Source organism: Saccopteryx bilineata, chromosome 1, assembly GCF_036850765.1.
Source record: "Saccopteryx bilineata isolate mSacBil1 chromosome 1, mSacBil1_pri_phased_curated, whole genome shotgun sequence".
Taxonomy (NCBI): domain Eukaryota; kingdom Metazoa; phylum Chordata; class Mammalia; order Chiroptera; family Emballonuridae; genus Saccopteryx; species Saccopteryx bilineata.
Genome location: NC_089490.1, coordinates 304,569,193 through 304,593,086, shown reverse-complemented (window position 1 = coordinate 304,593,086; position 23,894 = coordinate 304,569,193). Strand labels below are relative to the sequence as shown.

Here is a 23,894-nt window from a genome sequence, read left to right as displayed (position 1 = left end):
GGAAAAGGAAGAATTGTTCCTTATCTGTGTCATGTTCTATTTTAACAATCTCTATAATAGTTTAAATCCTATTTATATAGTGTTCTTACTTGAATGTTGATCTTTGAGTTATTTCTAGCAAGAACACCTGACAGCTTGTCCCCCCCGTACTCCTCCCCAGATCCACTGAGAAGTTAATCAAGGGCTAAAATTATTTGTTTGGTTTTTGTCTCAATTGCAAGTGCAATATTGAGATTATGAGTCTTCAGAAGTTTTCAGGTTGTAAAGTATGAAAGATGCTGTCACAGTGTTTTCTAGTGAGATTGTTTACTTAAGATTAACTATTTCCCCACTTCACTTTTTTCCTTTGCCTTCTACCTCCAAGCTGTTTACGTGTAACAACAATGAAGTGAAGCACAGATTACTCTTGGAGGGATTGACCATCAATTGTTATCTGTACCATATTACCTTAACAGAGACTATGAACATTGGAACTGGCTTCAGGCTGTGCCTAATGTTTCCATCTGTTTTGTATTACTCTTTGGTCAAGCCAAAAAAAAGTCAAGGGTATCTCTCTGAAGTGGTGGACCAAATAAAAAAATTTCCTGTCGCCATTATACTGATTAAATCAGTGCCACCCATTCTTCCCTCTTTCCTGTGACCACATACACATTCCCAGTTGATGATATACATATTTTCAAGGATACCATAGTACTACTCTTTATAGCCCCGGGCTCCTGATCTTGCCTAGAACAAAGAATTTTAAGTCTCAGAATTGATAGTAAAGCTCTGGTATTTAACCCATCCTAGAAGAAAGACATGTGGCTCAAATTAGAGTCTGCTGCTTGATATTAAGAGAAAGAGATATAAGATACCATTTCAGCCTGCAGACAAATGCTAACCGACCAACCAGAGTAGTGGGGGTTCGAAAAGAGACTTAACAAATTATGTTAGGAGCCATTTATGAGTGGAGAAATAAATAACTATAGGCCACATTGAAGAGAACAACTCCACTCATGTGGCTTCTGTTGTATGGGTGTGAGTATCCATCTTAACCAGTTTCTTCTGTTGAATTTCTCTTTTCTTCTGTAACTTTAGAATATTCATCATTTTAGTGTTGAATCTGTGGTTCATAAATCTTTCCTATTTATTGACAGTAAGGGATAGAAGTATCTTTTCAGGTATCTTCCTACCTGAGAATTTTCTGAAACTAACTGCTCAATATTTTAGTTCTTTTTATTTAAGATGATATTTTGAAGTCTTTCAATTAAAATTTTAATTCTAGAATAATATAAGCATACTATAGGAAAGTTAAACAAAATACTTTTAAATATTTAAACAAGAATTCTAAAATTTAACATTTTGAATATTTTTTTGTTTTTTTTCTATGTATTTTCCATAATTATAGTCAATGTATTATATAATGTTTTTTAATAGGTGAAAGGAGGGGAGATAGTGAGGCAGACTCCTGCACGCACCCCAAGGGGCATCCACCCTGCAACCCCATCTGGGGCTGATGCTTGAGTACCAAGCTGTACTGAGCTATTTTTAGTGCCTGAAAGCTGACACACTCAGACCAACTGAGCTATTCTCAGCGCCTGGGGCCAACACTCAAACCAGTTAAGCCACTACTATAGGAGGGAGGGGGAGGGAAGCAGATAGTCACTTCTCCTGTGTGCTCTAACCTAGAATTGAACCCAGGTTGGTCATCCATATGCCAGGCCAACATTCGAGCCACTGGCCAGCACCAGTTTTTAATACTTTATATTATATCACATATTTTCCACATGATGCTCCATATGATAATTTTTACTTTATTTATTTATTTATTTATTTATTTATTTATTTATTTATTTATTTATTTATTGTGTGACAGAGACAGAGAAGGACAGATAGGGACAGACAGACAAGAAGGGTGAGAGATGAGAAGCATCAATTCTTTGTTGCAGCACCTTAGTTACTTGATTGCTTTCTCATACGTGCTGTGACCAAGGTGCTACAGCAGAATGAGGGACCCCTTCCTCAAGCCAGTGACTTTGGGCTCAAGCTGGTGAGCCTTGCTCAAACCAGATGAGCCCCTGCTCAAGCTGGCAACTGTGGGATTTTGACCCTGGGTCCTCCGCATTCCAGTCCAATGCTCTATCCCAGGGGTCAGGACCTTTTTGACTGAGAGAGCCATGAATGCGACATATTTTAAAATGTAATTCCGTGAGAGCCATACAATATGTTTAACACTAAATACAAGTAAATGCGTGCATTTTATGTAAGACCAACATTTTTAAAGTATAATAAGTCTCTGAATTCTTTTTAATAACATTGTTATGCTGTTGCTCACCAATGATGAATAAAGTACTTCTTACCATTAATGCGACTTCTGGTGCTGCATGGTTTTGCTGGTGGCTTTGTAGTCTGGTTGATACGTGGTGAGGTTAAGTTTCATGCAGGCGTTGAGACTTCCATCCGTTAAATGTGATCGTAGGTAGGTTGGTCATAACGTTCTTTAGATGTGAGAAAGACTGCTCACATGCATACATAGAGCCAAACATTGTCAGTACAGCAATACTCACATGCTGCAGTGTGTGGTATGTGACAGGAAGCATGGTCCAAGTTTTGACAATCAGCTGGTCCTCAGGTTGAAGTTTTTTCATTTCTCCCCACTTGTGTTTGCTCGCCAACTCTGCTTGCTGTCGTGCAAGTCTTTCCAGATCTTCATTCAGTGACTTGAACTTATTCACCCACATGTCTGAGGCCTTCAGGTCAGCAGCCTGTAGCTCAATATCTCTGACGGAGACACTGGGGATATAACTCAGATCGGCGCTGTCCACTGCACACTTGTGTGGATGGGTGATGAACTTCAAAAGATGAGTACGCTCACAAAATTCTCCAAAGTGCGCTTTGAATGACTGCAGGAGATGAGATGTGAAGCCCGCTAGCTGCTGGAGATCAAGATGTTGAGCAGGGTCACTTGCTGTGCATGCATCTTTAAACTCTTCCAGTTTTTCAAAGTGTAGTTAACAACCTGTTTCAATGTCAGCAATGAAGAGTTGCAGCATGTTTTCAATTGCAAACACTGCTTGTTGAAGACTGTATTTCCAACGCCTTGCATTTTCACACTGAGCTGGTTCAGATGTTCAGTCATGTTCACAAGATAGTAGAACTTCAGAAGCCACTCAGTATTAGCTAACATTTTTCATTTCAAGAAAAGTCCGGATTTCACTCAGACAAGCCGCGAAACGGCTGAGCACCTTCCCTCTTGACAACCAGCACATTGCTGTGCAGAAGCAGACCAGGATAATTATTCCCAACTTCATCCAGCAGTGTTTTAAACTGGCGATCATTTAAAGCTCGGGCAACAGTAAAGTTGACCACCTGAATGACCAGCGTCATCACCTCACCAAGCTGCTCGCCACACATCTGAGCACAAAGCGCCTCCTGATGTAGAGTGCAGTGAAAACTTAGAATGGGTCTTTTTTCATGTTCACGAAGAAGCGCTACAAATCCTCTATTTTTCCCCACCATGCACAGAGCACCATCAGTACAGACCGAAATAAGTTTATCTATTGGTAGATTTTTTTCTTTAGCGAACTCAATGAAAGACGTGAATAAATCCTCCCCTCTTGTTGTCTCTTTCATAGGCAAAACAGCAAGACTTTCCTCACGTAGTGTGTCACCGACAGCATACCTTGCAATCACGCTGAACTGGGATGAATGGCTTACGTCTGTTGACTCATCCAAAGCGAGAGAAAAGAATGGTGCTGCATTTATGTCCTTCACTTGAGTTGCCTCAATTTGATTTGCCATCATGATGGTACGATCATGAACAGTTCTTGCTGACAGAGGCATGTCTTTTATTCATTTGATTATCTTGTCTTTATCCGAAAAGTCATCAAAAAGTTCATTGGCAACATCAAGCATGAATGTTTTGGCATACTCCCCATCTGTGAATGGCTTTCCGTTTCTCACAATTGCTAAAGCACCAGCAAAGCTAGCTGAATTCCAGTCACCTTGTTGGGTCCAAACACGGAGTTGCTACTGACTAGCTTGCACTCTGCACAGTAGCTCTTGACATGCTTTCTTCCTGCTGTCCCCTGCTGGATATTTCTATGCAAATGTAGTATGGCGTGTATCAAAGTGCCGCTTTAAATTTACCGTATCATTGATTCAATTTTATCATTGTATTATTAGACACACTGCAAAACCTGCTCTCTCCACAAAGGCGAATTCCTCTGTCCATTCCTGCTGAAAAGTACGATACTCCTCATCTTTTTTTCTTTTAGCCATCTTCGTCAAAAGGGTTTCTGCAATTAGCTAGCTGACTACTTGATTAAAAGGAGGAAAGTTTACTTCCTGACCTCACAATGACCCGTGTGCATTACACATTATCCAGTAAAAATTTGGTGTTGTCCCAGAGGACAGCTGTGATTGGCTCCAGCCACCTGCAACCATGAACATGAGCGGTAGGAAATGAATGGATTGTAATACATGAGAATGTTTTATATTTTTAACGTTATTTTTTTTTTTATTAAAGATTTGTCTGTGAGCCAGACGCAGCTCTATCAAAAGACCCATATCTGGCTCATGAGCCATAGGTTCCCGACCCCTGCTCTATCCACTGTGCCATTGCCTGGTCAGGCCCATATGATATTTTTTAATGATTGCATATCAAATAGATACGACATAATTTACTTACTCTATCCCATTGTTTCTCTTAAAATTTATTTTTCATATAGACTTTACATACAGTATTATATGTTCCAGGTGTACAGCATAGTAATTAGACATTATATATCGTTTGAAGTGACTACCCTGATAAATGTAATACCAATCTGATACCATATCTAGTTAATACAATATTTTTAAAAATATTTATTAATTTTAATTTATTGTGTTTGCATGGATATTACAATATTATTGACTATATTCCTTGTACTGTATTTACATCCTGTGACTATTTTGGGACTACCAATCTGTACTTCTCAATCCCTTTTTTTTAACCCCACCCCTTTGACAACCATCGTTTTGTTCTCTGAATCTATGAATATGTGTCTGTTTTGTTTGTTCATTTTGTTCAGTTCCACATATAAATGAAATCACATGGTATTTGTTTTTTTCTGACTTATTTCACTTAGCATAATACCCTCTAAGTCCATCCATGCTGTTGCAAAAGGTAAGATTTCCTTCTTTTTTATGGCTGAGTAGTATTTCATTGTGTAAATGTACCACAGCTTTTTTATCCACTTGCATACTGATGGGCACTTTGGTTGCTTCCAAATATTGGTAAATGACGCTGCAGTGAACAGGGGATGTGGTATTCTTTTGAAATACTGTCCAAGATTTGGGTAGTTTTCCTCCTCTTTCTTCTGGCCATCTATGGTTTTTGATTTATCAAGCCTGTTTACATTAATTGGACATAGTAAAGAAGGGAAATTTAAATCTCTTTGTTAGCAGCTCTTGTCCAGTTAGGGGAGACAGTGACATTATACACAAAAATGAGTTTTTGTATTATTTAAAGTAATGTGTCTTAGTCCATTTGGGCTGCTATAATAAAATACCACAGACTGGATAACTTATAAACAACAGAAATTTGTTGCTCACAGTTCTGGAAGGTAAGAATTTCAAGATCATGACTCCAGTAAAGTTGCCTTCTGATAAGGGCCATCTTCTTGGTTCATAGCCAGCATCTGCTTGCCGTGCCCTAGTACAGTGGAAATGGCTAGAGATCTCTCTAGAGTCTCTTTTATGAAGGAACTAGTCCTGTTTGTGAAGCCTCCACCCTGGTGACCTTAGCACCTCCAAAAGGTTCCACCTTCTATAATATTGGGCGTTAGAATTCAACATAAGAATTAGGGGGGACATAAACATTCCATAACATAATATGGAATGTCTTTGTTCTTAACATGAGTTATTGAGAAATAGTTATTTTATTAATAAGAGCAGTACTAATATTTTTAATGCTGTGGACTATACCTAATTGCTGTTATGACAGTAATTATACATATCATTTAAATATTTACTTCTTTTAAATTGTACTTAATTACAGGTACAGACTTTATCATTGTATGTAAAATCTTTAGTTTGCTGTTCTTCATATAGGATTATTGCTGTTTCCAGCAAAAACTTCAGTGGGATCCCTTATTTAGCAAGAAGCTCCCAGTTCCTACTCTCTTAATTGTTCACTGAGGGCTGCTCTGAGTACTTGTACATTTCTTTCCTTTTTTATACTTTCCTCTCTTTTTCTCTTTTTTTCTCTCCATCTTTGTTTCTAGTTAGTGAATCACTTGAACGACATTTATTGAATCCTTCTCTTCTGCAAAGCACTGTTGTAGGCACTAGGAAATGAATGGTGAGTGAGCCAGCCTTACCTCTGCCCTCCCAATCCCTGTGATAATGAGCTTAGATCCCAGTGAGATGACTTAACAGCCAGAAATAGAAGGGGTAGGGGAGGAAAAGGAGCCGATTCTTTTCTTCAATCACTTATTATGAGATATTATGTGTGGATACAGAAATGTTTCCTAACCATATATGTACACTTTAGTGAATTACTAGGAAGTAAACACCTGTGCAGTCACCACTTCTATCAGGATATAGGTAGCAATTTCATCAGCCCAGACAGCACTCCTCCATCACAGCTTCAGCCTTCCCCCAAGAGGTAATCACTGTCTTGGTTTCCGTGTTAATTACTCACTTGCTCTATTTAAGACCACCTGTCTACCGCATCCCTCAGGAGTTTTGCTCCAAGGGTTGCCATTTATATTGAATACAATGTGGAATGGTCCATATTTAATATAGTTTGCTTGTTTTTGAACTATATGAATGGAATCATACTGAATATATTATTTTATGCCTTATTTCACACAGCACTGTTTTTGAGATTTATCCATATTTGTTTATCTGTAATGTGTTCACTTTTATTTCTATGTAGTATTCTGTGATATGAATATACCATATGTTGTTTTTTATTGTATCTGTTGATGGCTGTTTGGATTGCTTTCAGTTTGGACCTCTAACAGATGCAAAATATTCTTAAACATTTATCCTGTTACAGTCTTGAACTTTAATGTTGATTCTTAAGCATTTAAGAGTGTAAACCTAGAAGTGAATTTGCGGTCATGCAGCCTGTTTTCAGCTTTCATTTGAGAATGCCAAACCAGGTGCTGGTGGTGGGAGCATCCCGTTCCTGCAGTTGCTGGCCATTCTTATACTTTGTGATTTTTGTTAATCTGGTGAGTTTGTAATAGTTATCTTTAGTGGTTTAGTTCTTCAGTGTTTCTCTTTAATAACAAAGTTGAACTTCTTTTCATGGCTGTTATTTATTTATTTTTTGGTTTAGTGTCTTTTGCCTTTTTTTCTACTGGGTTGTATATCTTATTAATTTCTAGGAGTTTTGTTTCAGTAATGAAGACACAAATCTTATTTTATGTGTATAAACATTTTTATTTGTGGTTTCTGATTTCACTCCTTTAATGTCTTTAAATGAGTATATATTTCAGTGTAATTTTAATTTACTCAAATTTACCACTACTCTTTATGATTAGTGCTTCGCATTTCTTGTTTTAAAAATCTTTTCATTTCCCCGAGTCTATAAAGATATTCTCCTTTACTGTTTTATGAAAACTTTATAGTTTTGTCTTTACATTAAGTCTGTGATCTACCTTGAATTGATTTTAGGATATAGTTTGAGGAATATGTCCAGCTTAATTTTTTCCATTTGGAAAACCAATTGTTCTGTGCCATTGATTGAAAAATGTATTTTTTCACTGATATACAGTGCCTACCATTCTTTTCAATGCCCTGCCTTTAGAGAAACTTGTAAACACATAGTACTGTTCCTCAAACACCATAGACCTTTGGGGATTATATAAACAGAACAGAGAGTTGACAGGCAAGAGCAAAATGAAAAACAGTGTTCTATAATAATCAAGGAATTTGGAAGTTGTATAAATTGAGTTATGGGGTGTCCACCTCCCTCCTGGTAAACATGTGCATGATGCTAAAGCCACTGGTTGGTGTGGCTTTCAGGGCATCCAGGATGACATCATGAGCTGGGCCTTGTTCTTAGTGATTTTTTTATAATTTCAAATCTGAGCATATTACTTAATAAACTTCACTTTTCCAGGCTTAAAACAAAAATAATGCTCATCTTAGTGAGGTAATACATAAGCGGTACAACAACATAGCACTCAACAGAATGTTCTTTAAAAAATATCTCCTTGTTTCATATAATTCCAAGTGCTGCGCAAAGGGGGGAATTGCTGCATGGAGGGTGGTGAGTCCAAGCTGGTCTAGCTCTTGGTTCTCCCAGGAGACCCAGCTCCCCCATGGTGCTGGCCATCTAGCTGTGTGACCATGATGCGTTTCTAATGACCCGAGTGAGTTTACTAGTACTTCAGCATCATTACTTTACTGGTTTTCATCAACATGGTAAGAAGTGCTGTGTTTAAAAAAACCCACAATGAGGATGTGGAGAAACTGGAACCATTGTACATAGTTGGTGGGAATGTGAAGTGGTATATACACTTTGACTAACAGTTTGGACAGTTACTCAAAAGATTAAACATGGAATTACCCTACTATATGACCTAGCAATTCCACTCCCAGGTACATACCTGAGAAAACATACATCCACAAAAATACTTACATGAATTTTCATAGCAGCATTATTCATAATACCAAAAATTGGAAACAGTCTGAATATTCATCAAGTGCTAAACTGATAAATAAAAAGTGATATATCCATACTATGGAATATTATTTATTAATAAAGGAGGAACTGCTGGTATATGCCAGAACATGATGAGAACATGTTAAGTGAGAGAAGCCAGTCACACAAAGTCATATGCTATGTGATCACTTTTATGTGAAATGTTCAGAATAGAGAAATCCAGAGAGACGAGAGGTTGATAGTGACTGCCCAGGGCCAGGCATTTATGCAAGAGCTAAGGAAGGAAATGCAGATTAACTGTGATTAGTTTGGAGATCCTTTCTGGGGTGATGAAAATGTTCTAAAATTGATTGAGGTGATGGTTGTAGAACTCTATGAATATACAGTGGTCCCTCCTTTATCACAGGGGTTGGGTTTCAGAACCCCCCACGGTAGGCAAAAATTCGCAAAGTAGTGACCTTATATTTATTTCATTATTTATATAGATTTTAAGGCTTTATAAACCCTCCCCACACTCTTATAAAAACCTTTCCCACAGTGTTATTAACTTATCCCACACTCTTATAAATGCTTTCAATTTTTTAGGCTAGAAAATGCTTATTTTACCACAAAATAATTAAAATAATAAATATATAAAAATACCTATATACAATAAAATCCCGCAATATAATGAAAAACCATGATACAAAATTAGATATATACAATAATATAAAAATCCACGATATAGACCGTGAAAAGTGAACCGTGATATGGCAAGGGATGACTAAAAACCACTTTAAATGGTTGAATTTATGGGATGTGAAATGTATCTCAATAAAAGGCCACGGATGGGGTAACAGTGAGACTGCATCATGAACCAAAGATGGTAATTCATAATCAATTTTTTGTATCTGAAGTCTAATAAAATTTTTAATTTTTTGAGGAAAATGAAAGAAAACACTGGTTCGTAGGATGAGGTCTAAAATCCTTGTTCTGTCATTTGAAGCTATGAGGACATGGAGAAAACTGGAGCCATTGTACATTGTTGGTGGGGATGTGAAGTGCTGCATACACTTTGGTCTGGCCTGATGCTCCTATGTAATTTTATTTCTTGCCATACACATACTTCTTCAAACCCTACATCATACCCTGGGCAGTCTCTATTGTTGCTTGAACTCAGTACACTAGTTCTAAGTGATCACCTTTGCTATGCTCTCTCCCCCCAGCCACTGTTCAGCATTCCCCCTCTGCCTCCTCACATTCTAGCCATTCAGCTAAGTTCTTCCTTTTTGAGTCCTTCCATGAGAACATACCTTTTCTGCCTTTGGGTCTTTTATAGGAGCCAACACATTGCTATGTCCACTGGAAGGCTTCCACATAATACACATTGTATAGATGAGTGAAGGAAATGGAGGAGCCTATTTAGAGATTCCGAAAGAGACATAAAGAAGAGGAGCCTTTAGTAAATAATGAAGGATATTATGCATAAGAACAGCTCCAGAGTCAAAATAAGATGAATGGAAATAGGGTTTTCTAGGTTCGAGGTAACTGAGCAAACTTAAGTTCTAAAAGCTTTTGTTTCCCTGCTTCAGCATTTCTGATTTAAGCCAACAAGAATTCTTCCTTTTCCATTTTACTTTGCTTTAAATTTTGTTGTGATCACTTTCTCATCTAAGTTGGGTCATCTTGCTGTTTCTTCAGTTGTCTATATGTTCAGATCACTAAAAACCATAAAAAATCTTAGCAGTTCTGTCCCATGTCTGTCTTTCTCCAGCGACCCCAGCCCACCTTCCTTTCCTGCCACACATCTGGGCAGAATTCTGCTGGTACTTCCCTCAACCACCACCAAATTCCAAAATATACTGGTTTGACTTTTAATTGCTTGTATTTTTCCTTCCAGTCTTCCTGAAATATGTACAAAATGCTCCCAAATGCAAGCAGTTTAGAGAATGAAAAGGAGGTATTCTTCCTATCCCAGTTACTCAGTCCCTGAAGTGTTGATTAGAAAGAACTGAACATTAAAAATGAGTTCCAGATTTAGTATATGTTAATAATTTGAGGTTTCTCCCACATCATAATTTAAATTTTGAGGAAATAAGTTACAGTATAGTTGAACTGACAATGATCTAGCCAGAATGTTAACAAAACAAGTTGCAGAACAATGTTGAAAATTAGTGTGAAATACTTGTGAAGAGGCACTGGTGAGGAGGATAAGAGAGCAGTGTGCTTTCAATAAAACTGTCAATTATGGTACATATGTATATTGAAGCCGGAGGGTGGGTCAGATCCTGTTAGGTTTTTGTACATTAAAGAATGAACTGGGATAATCCAGGATCATTCATTGGAGGAAGCTGGCCTTTCATGGGGGGGAGGGGGAGTGTCGTAGGCAGGGAGGAGCAAATTTTGCTCCTGTTAGCAACATTTTTAGAGTGAGGTGTAACAACAGTACATGAAATAGTTATAGGAGACCTCTGGACAGGTTTACAGGAGTAGAAGGTTTGTGCTTGGTATGTAATAGGGAATAAAAGCAAAAGTGGGGTTTTGTTGTTGAATCTTACCGAAATTGAAGTCTTGCTGCTGGTCATTGGATCTAGCTGTGGAGACCAGTTGTCTGGCTGTGATGTACGGTGAAAGCAGGTACTTTCCCCACTGTGGCCCTCTTTAATTGTCAGGCCCTAAAGCTTACCGTTCATTCTTGCACACTCATTTCTCATACAAACACCTAATGCAATCTAAGCCTATGTCCGCAGCAGAGGGTAGCTCCCTTTGTCAAGATTTCCTGTTTGGTAGATATAATAAACACACTAGTGCCATTAACTTTGTGCTTCCCCTCCCCAGCAGAGTAAAACAGTAGAAAGGTTATTAATTGTAGATAGAGCTTTTGGGATTCAAAATGAGAAATCTCCTATGTATTTTAACTGGCTTCTTAGGAAAATTTAAAGTCAACTGGTTTTAATTCATTGCTTGGCCTCTTTTTGGCAGAAGAGGCATTTATTTTACATTGAGGAATGAGAACACTTGCTTTCTCAAAGAAGTCACTATAATGAGATTCTAATGATGACTCTGACCTAAAAGCCCCCTGTGATCAGTAAGTTAATTTTAGAACCTTAGGAGAGAGAGCTAGGAGGTAGAGGCTCTACTGCTAGTCAGCTGCCATCATCAGTATGAGAATCCTAGGGGAGCCAGGAGGTGATGAAAGGATTGGACCAGTGATTTTATTACAGTTTAACTTAGTGACCCTTTCTTGAGTCCCTGCTATGTGTGGAAACACTGTGTGGAGTTAAAATAAATGAAATTATATCACTGCCGTTTACTTAATAATAGAGGGAATAAACACATTAAGTATTATGTAAAAGGTGTGATTGAGATGTGGAGGTATAAACAGAGGACTGGAAGCACAGAGGAGGAAACCATTGACATAGCATTTTGTGGTGGAGATCAGTTAAGGCTTCAAACAGGAAGTAATACTTGACTGAACCTTGGAACAGAGTGATATTTCAAATGTGGAAAGGAAAGGAAAAGTCATGGCATAGAGAGGAAACAGAGTAAGTAGGTAAGGCACAGAAACGAGGGTGTGAAGTAGGCTGTTAACATTAGAATGGCAGAGCCAGCTGGGAAGGCACGAGTTGGGAAGGTAGGGAGGAGTTGGTTTGAAGGATTTCAATGACAATGCTAAGGGGTTTAGACTATTCTGTAAGCAGAAGGGGGCCACTAAATATTTTTGAGCACGGAGGTAACATAATGTGATTTGTGTAATGTAAACTGTTCAATGAATGGATGGTTTCACAGGCATCCCCAAACTACGGCCTGCGGGCCCGCATGCGGCCCCCTGAGGCCATTTATCCAGCCCCCTGCCGCACTTCCGGAAGGGGCACCTCTTTCATTGGTGGTCAGTGAGAGGAGCATTGTATGTGGCGGCCCTCCAACGGTCTGAGGGACAGTGAACTGGCCCCCTGTGTAAAAAGTTTGGGGACCCCTGGGAGGGAAGTAAAAGGTACAGGCAATAAGCAGTAGCATCAGTCTTTGTCAGAGATGGTTAAGAGCATGAACTGAGATGATAGGAGCGTAAAAAGAAAGGAGGAGATGGATCAAGGTACACTTACAGGGTAGGAGCAGTGAGGTTTTACAACAGTTTTAAATGGGAAGTAAGGAAGAAAGGAAAGGGCCTTGCTAGGTGGCTCACTTGGTTGGTGGAGTGTGGTCCTAACATTCAATCCCCAGTCAGGGGACATACAAGAATCAACCAAAGACGGCATGACTAGGTACCTGGAGCCCCAAGTTGATGTATCTCTCTCTCTCTCTCTCTCTTCTCTCCCTCTTCTCCTCCCCCTCCTCTATCTCTAAAAATCAATCAATAAATATTTTTTAAAACAAAGGGAGAAAGGAAAGACAACTCCAGTATTGTGGTAACTGGGCTAGTAATGGCATCAGTGACCTTGGGAAAATCACTGGAAGAGCAGATTTAATTTTGGAAAATAGTGAGTTTGTGTGTTTCTTTCTAGGCAAGTATTAGAAATTCATGTCAAGAACTTCAGATACGAGAGTCAGATACAGATTTGGAGAATTATTACTAAACAATAGTGAGAACTGTGAGACCAAGAGAGTTAGCTCTGAGAAAAATGTAGAGCAAGGAGACAGTCAGAACCAGCACATGGCTTATTAGAAAACACCTGAAAAAGGTAGTAAGAAGAGCAAGTAGCGACAGGGCACAGCATTTCAGTGAGAGTAAAACTAGGAAAGGTAGGGAAGAATGTCAGAGAGGAGGTGCTGAGCATTTTTGGATGCTCTGACCACAAGGAATGTGTTAAATCTGTGGCAGGAGGGAGCCTGGCCTGTCGTGCATTGAGTTGTTAGTGTAAATGTTTATACACAGAAAAGTGCCCATAAGTCAGAGACTCTCTGTGCTTTGGCCTGTCATCCTTGCTCTTTTTATTAATATTCTTCCCCAAATCTCACCCCTCTTTGAAAAGGAGGGAAATTGAAGCACAAAGGAAGTTGAAGTGGAATGTAATCATTCTTTGTTTAATTTGTAAGTTTCACATTATTTTGAATAAGCAACCTTAATAATGTCACTTTGTCTGAATTTTTAAGTCAGTGTCATAAATGTGTTTGCCATATTAATGCCAGTGGCCGAGGCCAGGCAGGTTCACATTGGGTTTGGCAGATGGTGGAGGAACTGTGGAGCTGGAAAGTGTTGGCCCATTCCTGTTTAATAGTCTTGTAACAGCGGCGGACGAGCACAGGGGCAGGGGAAAACCGCTTCTCATGGCAGCAGGCAAATGAACAGCAAAATGATCCCTTGCAGTGGCGAGCAAGCGGTCCACAACCACCCTGAGCACAAGCACCCGTAGCCTTACACAGGCTACACACATGGCGCTGCCACTGGCTCGTGCACTAATCAAAGTACAAGTGAGCAAGCCTAACACAGCTGTTTTCCTAACACCATAAGAAGTCAAATTTATATGAAAGTTTTAGGTCCAGTCCAGTTGAGTAGGCTTACTTGTATATGTGATTTTGATGTGGTCTTAACGTTAGTCATCCAATTTCATTTTTGTTCTTAAAGGATGAAGAACCACTTGCTTACTTGGCCTAAGTTTTTGAAGGGAACAGTGTTTACTTTGCTGGTGTAAACCAATCACATATACTTCTAGTTAACCAGATATCTTTTGCATTCCAGCTCATCTATATCTCTATTTAACTGTTATTTTAAATTTGAGTGGCTGGTTTCATAATTTCTAAATGTTGTTTTCACATTGGATATTCAAATTTAATGACCCAGAACCTTTATTCTATTGACTAAAAACTAGTATTTGCTAGGTTAAGATAACACAAATTATATCCATTTGTTTTCCTAGATTTTGGCTTCAGTAATCATTTCACTCCTGGGCAGTTGCTGAAGACCTGGTGTGGCAGTCCCCCATACGCTGCCCCTGAGCTCTTTGAAGGAAAGGAATATGATGGGCCCAAAGTGGACATCTGGGTATGTGACTCCCTTCTCTTATGCCCCATAACATTAGTACTCTTGAGTAATGACAGCTGTCTCCATCCTGGAAGACACAGAATGCTGCACGTGAACTGCAGTCTTGCTTACCTGCTTTTTGAATTCCTGATTCTTTGGGCAGTCCTTCCCCTGGCAGTTGTCTTATGGGTTGAGCTGCAGATTTCAACCCCCCAAGCCTGGATGGGTGCCCTTGTGAAGAACAGAGATTCTGTTGTTGCCTCTTGCCTTCTTCCTAGAAGATGGATACGAGAGAAATTCTAAATGTACTACCCAAAATTGGCATCTGGAAGCAGAGAAGAATGTGAACTATTCTAAAGACGATTGGCCTTGACAGTCCCCATATCATTTCTTATTAAGAAAAAGAAAAAGGTTCTTTCATGATCTTGTGCACGACTCAGATCATCTTCAGACGCAGGCTTTAATGGTCTTGTTTGTTTCCTCTGATGTGACTAATTGTACATACTCTTTGTTTGGGATGCAGAGCCTTGGCGTCGTCCTCTATGTGCTTGTGTGCGGGGCCCTGCCGTTTGATGGGAGCACACTGCAGAATCTGCGTGCCCGGGTGCTGAGTGGGAAGTTCCGCATCCCGTTCTTTATGTCCACAGGTAAGGAAGGCAGTTGCCAGCACATGGTTCTGACGGGGTTCACGGGAAGTGAGGCATGCAGTTATCCTAGGAATTGAATGTAGAGTATAAATGGCCCATTTAACAACCTTTCTTAGCTCCAGCTTGCTGAATTGGTACCTTTGGAGGCAAGGTTATATAGGAACAAGTGTGTAGGCGTCAGCCCTGCTCGGTTTGCCTGAGTTTAGTTCTGGGCTCTGCACATAACAACTAGTGTTGTGTGGCAGATTACTAAGTGTACCTGAGCTTTTGTCTCTTTGTGAGGATTATTACTATGTGGAATAAATTAAATAACATATGTAAAGAGTCAGTAGACACATCACATAGTAGCAAGGCAATAAATATTGTTGTTTCACCCTGTTCTTCACCCCCTAGCCCACCCTTTTCAGGATAGCATTTCTATTGACCAGGATCCCACTAAATGTGGTAAAAAATGTCAAGGATAAAACAGACTTTTCATCTTTTTGTCTTGCTGCTGCTACCTTTTCTACTTCTATAACTTTTATCCACCAGACACAAATTAAAAAAAAAAAGTTTTTTAAATGAGTGGTTAGTAGTAGGGTAAATAGCTCTTAGAAAAATTTAACACTGAAAAGAGATCCCAGATATTGAGAATCTGCAGTGTTTTATCACTGTCAGTATGCACATAAGAACACTATAGATGGCCGAGACAGCATAGTAAGCAGTTTGTTTTGTTTTGCTTAATCATGTTTTCATTTTAAGGAGCAACATGCAGAGTGTAAGTCCACTTGGGTTGGCAACAAGGTGTAGGCACCTGGGACTTGCATTTTAGAATAACAAACTGGAAGTCTTCTTAGAGTCAATGACTTAATGAATAGTATGTCAGATAATGATAAGTGCTGAGAGAAAAATAAATAGGGAAGGAGGTGTAAGGATGGTGGGTGAAGGTTATTTGAAAAAGTATGGTCAGGAAACCCTTTTACTGAGAAAGCAACATTCTCACCAGCAGTGAATGAGGCTTCCTGTTCCACATCCTCACCAGCAGGTGATGTTACTGGTACTTTGGATTTTTGCCATTTTAATAGATACGTAGTGGTATCTTATTTAATTTGCAATTCTGTAATGACATATGATGAGGATGAGTATTTTATAGACATTACCATCTGTATATATACTTTTAGTGAGGTGTCTGTCCCTGTGTTTTGGCCATTTTTAATCACGTTGTTGTTTTTTCTGAGGAGTCAGCAAAAAAAAATTGCTTTTTACTTTTGAAACATTTTTCTTCTTGTTGCTACTCAGACACCAGTTTCCCTCCTATCTCTGTGGGTGCACCATCTCCCTGTTCTCCACCAGATTTCTCTTTCTCTGTTTATCTTCTAACTCCTTTTTTCTTACTCTTTTTTTCTTACCATCTTTCTGAGGCATCTCACTCCCTGCCATGGCTTCAGAGATTTCTGTGACCAGTCCCCGTGAGCACTCAGTCCTGGCCCAGACCTCTCTTCAGGATGAAGGGCCTTGTATTCACCCAGTTGCTACTGGTCAGCCTCACTTTCATGCCTTGAATTTGTTTTAATGGAAACTATTTAAAATTTATTTTTTATTTAGACAATTTAACAGGATGACATTGATTAATTAGGTACATAGATTCAGAGAAAACATCTCCAGGTCATTTTGACATTTGATTATGTTGCATACCCATCACTCAAAGTCAAATTGTCTTCTGTCACCTTCTACTTGGTTTTCTTTGTGCCCCACCCCTCCCTCAACCCCTCCCACTATCCCCCCACCCCAACCACCACACTCTTGTCTATGTCCATGAGTCTCATTTTTGTGTTGCATCTATGTATGGAATCATATAGTTCTTAGTTTTTTCTGATTTACTTATTTCACTCAGTATAATGTTATCAAGGTCCATCCATGTTGTAAATGATCCTATATCATCATTTCTTATGGCTGAGTAGTATTCCATAGTATATATGTACCACGTCTTCTTTATCTAGTCATCTATTGAAGGGCTTTTTGGTTGTTTCGATGTCTTGGCCACTGTGAACAATGCTGCAATGAACATGGGGCTGCATGTGTCTTTACGTACCAGTGTTTTTTAGTTTTGGGGGTATATACCCAGTAGAGGGATTGCTGGGTCATATGGTAGTTCTATTTTTAATTTTTTGAGGAACCACCATACTTTCTTCCATAATGATTGTACTCCTTTACATTCCCACCAACAGTGAATGAGGGTTCCTTTTTCTCCACAGCCTCTCCAACACTTGTTATTACCTGTCTTGTTGATAACAGCTAATCTAACATGTGTGAGGTGGTATCTCATTGTAGTTTTGATTTGCATTTCTCTAATAGCTAATGAAGATGAGCATCTTTTCATATATCTGTTGGCCATTTGTATTTCTTCTTGGGAGAAGTGTCTGTTCATGACCTCTTCCCATTTTTATATTGGATTGTTTACATGTCTGTTGAGTTTTATGAGTTCTTTGTATATTTTGGATATTAGGCCCTTATCTGTGCTGTGGTTTGAAAATATCATCTCCCATTTAGTTGGCTATCTGGGAAACTTTTTTTTTTTAATGGAAACATTTTCAAGACTGAATTTAACTCCCCCTGCCTCTCAAATTTGCTCTATTCTGTGTTCCCTATTTTAGTGAATGATGTCACCATCTATCTCTCAAGGCAGAAACTAGCCTTGAATTCTCTTCCTCTCTCACTGTTGCCACAGTTAGCCTGTTACCAAATCCTCTAGACCCAGCCCTCTGTCTCTGCAGCACCTTCTGTCATGCTCTGGCCTAGATTAAATTTTACCCAGCTATTGGATCCTTGATTCCAGTCTTGTCACCACTTCTCTAGTCTGTCCTCCACACTGCTCATGAGTGGGCTTTCTAGAACACCTACCTAAAAATAACACACACACACACACACACACACACACACACACACACACATAATCTGATCGTATCATTTTCCAGCTTAAACTTTTCAAACATTTTTTTTATCATGATCATAGTAAAATATGCTTTATACTGCAACCTAGGACATTCCCTGCATACACACAAATACATAAAATTGAACGAAAGTTTTTTAAAAAGCAAAGTATATTAAAAAGGCTGATTTTAACTTACTAAATTGACCTCCTGATTGCTTTTTAAAAAAAACGACAGAAAAATACCTTTATGGTCTGGTTCCTATCTATGTCTTCGGCCCCAACTCCCAGTTTCCTTCTAGTCACCCTAATTTCCTTCTGATTCCCTGAACCAGGGATATTCTTTGGAATAATTCCCTCTGCCTAGAATACTTCTTCCTACCCCGTCCTATCCCACCCACTGCTATATTCTAGAATGAGAAATGAGATGTGATAGCCTAACCAGTGCTGGTGCAGTGGGTAGAGTGTCGACCTGGGACACTGAAGTCCCAGGTTCGAAACCCTGAGGTCACCAGCTTGAGCACGGTTAATCCATGATCCACTGGCTTGAAGCCCAAGGTCGCTGGCTTGAGCAAGGGGTCCCTGGCTCAGCTGGAGTCTCCTGGTCAAGGCATGTATGAGAAGCAATCAGTGAACAACTAAAGTGACACAACTATAAAATGATGCTTCTTATCTCTCTCTCTCTCTCTCTCTCACTAAAAAGAAAGAAAGAAAGAAATTAGAATTAATAGAAGAATTTAGATAATTTCTACTATTCTTCAGGTCTCAAGTTCTCTGATGGGATTTACCAACCTTTTTATTGAAATCACGCCTTTCATTATCTGTCTTCCATGCTAGACTGTGAGCTTAGAGAAAGTAGAGAGAGGCTTGCTTTCTCCACAGCTGTCAGTAGCCTAGCACCGTGTATGCATGTGGTGGGTCTTAGTAAATGGTAAGTATAGAGTAAGTAGAATCCTGCTTTAAATCTTCCAGGGGCTTTCATTTGCACTTAGAATAAAATTCAAAAAGTTATTATCACTACGGCCTTAACTACCATGATTCCCCGACCTACCACCCGTAACCTCATTGCTTCCTGCTTTTCATTTTAGGTTCCGAGTTCCACCCACACAGGTGTCCTTGCTCTCTCCCAACTTGCCAAGCACACATGTTCCTGTTCTCTCAAGTATTTGCATGGCTTGCTTCTTCGCTTGGGGTTTCAGGTTAAGTGTCCCCTTAGACCTTTCCTGACTACCCCACATTCTTTTTCTATAACTCAACTTTATTTTTTTCATAGCACCTTCCACTACTGACATTATTTGTTTATTGTGTCCTCACACCCAACCCCCAACTGTCTCTTTACTGTTGTATACTTTTGGTTTTGTTTAATGCTATATTACCAGGGCTTAGGACAAAGGATCTGTTAAATACATGCATGTATGCAGGAACAGGTTTGTTAAAACTCCACCAAATATGAGTGTGCACTCATATTCAGATAATAATGTTAATAACATTTCTTTATGGCTTTCAAGTTTACACAGTGTTTCTTATACTTGATCTGATGTGAGCTGCAAACATGTACTGTGGAATTGGTATTGACACCTATTATTTTATCCTTTTGTCAGTGAACTTTAAGAAGCTGAAGTTTAGCCTGACCAGGTGGTGGTGTAGTAGATAGAGCTTCGGACTGGGATGCGCAGGACCCAGGTTCGAGACCCCGAGGTCACCAGCTTGAGCGTGGGTTCATCTGCTTTGAGCAAGACTCACCAGCTTGAGCCCAAGGTTACTGGCTCGAGTAAGGGGTCACTCAGTCTGCTGTAGCCCCCAGGTCAAGGCACATATGAGAAAGCAATCGATGAACAACTAAGGTGCTGCAATGAAGAATTGATGCTTCTCATCTCTCTCCTTTTTGTCTGTCTGTCCCTACCTGTCCCTCTCTCTGACTCTCTGTCTCTGTCACCAAAAAACTCCCAAAAAACAAAAAATAAAAACTGAAGTTTATAGAAATTACGCAGTTAAAAGCCACACAGGTAATAAATGACAAAGCCAGCGTTCATTTTTGTGTCCATTCTGCAACACCACTATGGAGCAGGAAGGGTGTGACAGTCAGCCCATTTCTGCTTGTCCAGTGTCCACACTTTCCCCTGTGAGCAGTGTGGGTCCCTTCCACCTGTCATCCTGCTGGCTTCAGGCAGAGGTGCTGGTAAAATAGCCAACCATGCTGTCAGCTACATTGTCTTTAGTGCTTGCAAATAAACTCTGCAGCATTTAACTACTTAGAAAAAAACTAATATTTGTAAAGTAATATAAGCTAACATGAAAGTTTAAAAACTCAGAGAGCACCGACATAATTATCCTAAATATGGTCATTTTTTAATCCTAGACAAGTAATTCCTAAAATAGGAATAAAATTCTTGTAAAATTAAGTACAGCCTGACCAAGCAGTGGCGCAGTGGATAGAGCATCGGACTGGGATGCAGAGGACCCAGGTTCGAGACCCCGAGGTCGCCAGCTTGAGCACAGGCTCATCTGGTTTGAGCAGAGCTCACCAGCTTGGACCCAAGGTCACTGGCTCCAGCAAAGGGTTACTTAGTCTGCTGAAGGCCCGCGGTCAAGGCACATATGAGAAAGCAATCAATGAACAACCAAGGTGTCGCAATGTGCAACGAAAAACTAATGAATGATGCTTCTCATCTTTCCATTCCTGTCTATCTGTCCCTGTCTATCCCTCTCTCTGACTCTCTCTCTATCTTTGAAGAAAAAACAAAATTAAGTACAGAAAATGAGAACCCAGGCTAGGAAGTGAGTATGTAACTGCTGTTACCAGTGTGCCATCTCCTGCCCTCAGGAGTGGATGCGGCTCGGCCATGCCTGACAGTGGGCCTGAATCCCAAAGGACCATCCCACAATGCTGTCCAGAGGATGATGCATAGAAGAAAATTGATTAATAAGTTTGTTTAGTCTTTTCTTAGTTTAGACATCCTTCAAGTACATAAAGTTTCGGGTTCATGTGAAGGAAACTTAAGAGTCTGTCTTTGAGACATTTTCTGCATATACCTCTAGTTTCAGGGCACAGTTGCACCTCACTAGACTTGGAGGTTATCCTTTATAAAATGCTTTCCAGGCTCTAAGGTCCACTATCACTACTACAGAAGGGAATGCTGGTGAAGAAAGTCCTAAAGAACAAGATCCATTCCTTCCTTAGGCTCTTATCCTGGACTTGAGCTGAGTCTATCTATTTTTCTTCCAAAAGGATCTAGAAACTCCAGCAGAACTGGCATTGTTTCTGAATTAACACTTGGGAGGCAAAGTGGGGAAGGCCCATAGTCTAGCTCAGGGGTCGGGAAACTTTTTGGCGGAGAGAGCCATGAACGCCACATATTTTAAAATGTAATTCCTTGAGAGCCATACAACGACCTGTATACATTATGCATTATCCAATAAAAATTTGGTGTTGTCCTGGAAGACAGCTTTGATTGGCTCCAGCCACCCGCAACCATGAACATGAGCAGTAGGAAATGAATGGATTGTAATACATGAGAATGTTTTATATTTTTAACATTCTTATTTTTTTTATTAAAGATTTGTCTGCGAGCCAGATGCAGCCATCAAAAGAGCCACATCTGGCTCTCAAGCCATAGGTTCCCAACCCCTGGTCTAGCTTCTTCTAGCCAAGCTGAATTCCAGAGTGCCTATGCCTGTGTAGGAGGCCAGGCAATGCAAATAGATACGGTTAGTTCAGTAATTCTAAGTTATTATCAGTAATATGTGAAGTGAAGTATCCTCACACTCATGGGTATTTTTGTGCCTGGTTCTTGTTTTGACACAAACTTCTCTTCATAGGCATCCTGACATATACTAAAGACATACTTTCAAGTTGTAATGACAGTGGTATAACTTTAAAGAAGGATTTATTTGAGGCTAAATTGATTTTCTATCAGCCAGTTTTATAATTATGTTTATGTCTTCCTCCTTTCTCCCTAGAATGTAACTCTGTATCAGAACTGTGTCTCATACATCATTGTCTTATATAAAACCTAACAGCACCTATGTGCTGTAAACAGTCAGTAAATATTTTTTACTGACAAACTGAATCTTCATCAATTACCTACAGATTTACTGTAGTGTTGGGCAACTGCTTGATTATCTAAATTACTAATTTGTTTTATGTGCGTTTGTTATGTAGGTGGTTATGTAAATAAGCAGGTCAAGTGACTTCTAGTTTTAAAAAAGGCTTTGATCTATTATAGACTTTCTCTGATCTACTATAAACCTACTTTAAGTCATGACTCAAGTAAAGTAAGTTTGGTGTAGATCAGTATTTTTGGATTAAATTTCTCAAAGCATGCCAAAGAACAGTTAGGTAAAATCCTGAGCCTGTATTATAGAATAATTTTTTTTTAAGTGAGAGGATGGGAGATAGAGACAGGCTTCTGCATGCATCCTGACCAGGGTTCACCCAGCAACCCCTGTGGGCTGATGCTCAGACCAGCTATCCTCAGCACCTGGGTTGACACTCAAACTAATTGAGCCACTGGCTATGAGAGAGCAAGAGAGGGTAGAGGAGAGAAGCAGATGGTCTCCTGTATGTCCTGACCGGTAATTGAACCCTGGACGTCTGCATGCTGGGCCGACACTCTATCCACTGAGTGAACCAGCCAAGGCCTATAGAAGGATTAAAAGTTAAAACGTACTTTTTTTTTTTTGAGCTATTGCAGAAGATGAGACCCAGCCTGCCCGCATGTGTTAGCAGATGCTTTCTGTAACTCCCCTCCCACTGAGGGAAGCCAACTGCTTAAATTTTTTGAGCACTGGACTTGTTCACTACTAATATGGTTTTAAAAACCATCAGAGGTCTGTTTCTTAAAGCCTACTTTGTCTTATTCACCAATCATGCTAACTGCTAGTGAATGTATTAAGATCAGTCATTTATTTAACTGAAGGAAAATTAATTTACAGTGAAAGCGGGTGCATAGAGATCTCTTGTGGACAATATTTTTGAGTCTTTATTGATTAGACTTCATTGTGACTTAATTAATTGTAATACTGCATAAGCATTTTATCGCTGGGAATAGAAGACCCAGACTTACCTAATGCTCCCAATGGAGTCGTTACTGTGCAGCTCCTGCCAAAAGCTGCTGCTTAGACTCACACAGCTCTGCCCGATTGGCTTACTCATCAAGAACCTCACAGCACCTTGCTTGGCTAAAAGCATTTTGTTTAGAGGGAATGGGACAGGAGATTAAAATAGCTCCCCCATCAGTCTCTGATACTAAGAGGCTCAGAGTCCTCCGAGCATTTCTCTCATGCCTTTCTGAGGCGTACTGCACCACAAGGGAGAAGTCTGGGTAGTGCTTTCATGTTAGTGCAGAAGTCAAATGATGATGTCAGCAGAGAGGCTGGATCTGCACAGTGCAGAGTAAGCAGGCCTTCCCTGACCATCTCCAGGATTGTACCTTACATAACAGAAAACCAGTGGGTAAATACTGGTGCTGCCCTACTTACGATTACCCTTTTTAAGCAGGCTGTCTCCTAGTTTATAGAGAAAAATGGAGGAAAGAAGGAAGTTCTGAGTGGAAGGGCTGCAGAGATTTGGATAATAGCTCACTTCATTGAACACTTTCTATGTACCTGACACTGTTGCATTAACTTATTTAATATCTAAAGCAACCCTGTGAGTTAGGCTACTATTGTCACTTGATAGACAAAAATATTTAGGCATGGTTAAATTAAATAGGCAGAACTGAGATTTGAATCCTGGCAGTCAACTTATACTATCCTTGA

At 39.6% G+C, this 23,894-nt stretch overlaps 1 protein-coding gene across 6 annotated transcripts in view; it reads left to right on the top strand.

Annotated features, from left to right (window-relative positions):
• SIK3 (SIK family kinase 3) overlaps positions 1-23,894 on the top strand; it is a 238,369-nt gene that overhangs the window by 164,153 nt on the left and 50,322 nt on the right. For all 6 annotated transcript variants that reach the window (XM_066245405.1, XM_066245380.1, XM_066245415.1 and 3 more), the window contains exons 5-6: positions 14,476-14,600; positions 15,103-15,226. In XM_066245405.1, the coding sequence (XP_066101502.1) occupies positions 14,476-14,600; positions 15,103-15,226 (249 nt within the window). The remainder of the gene's footprint in view (positions 1-14,475; positions 14,601-15,102; positions 15,227-23,894) is intronic.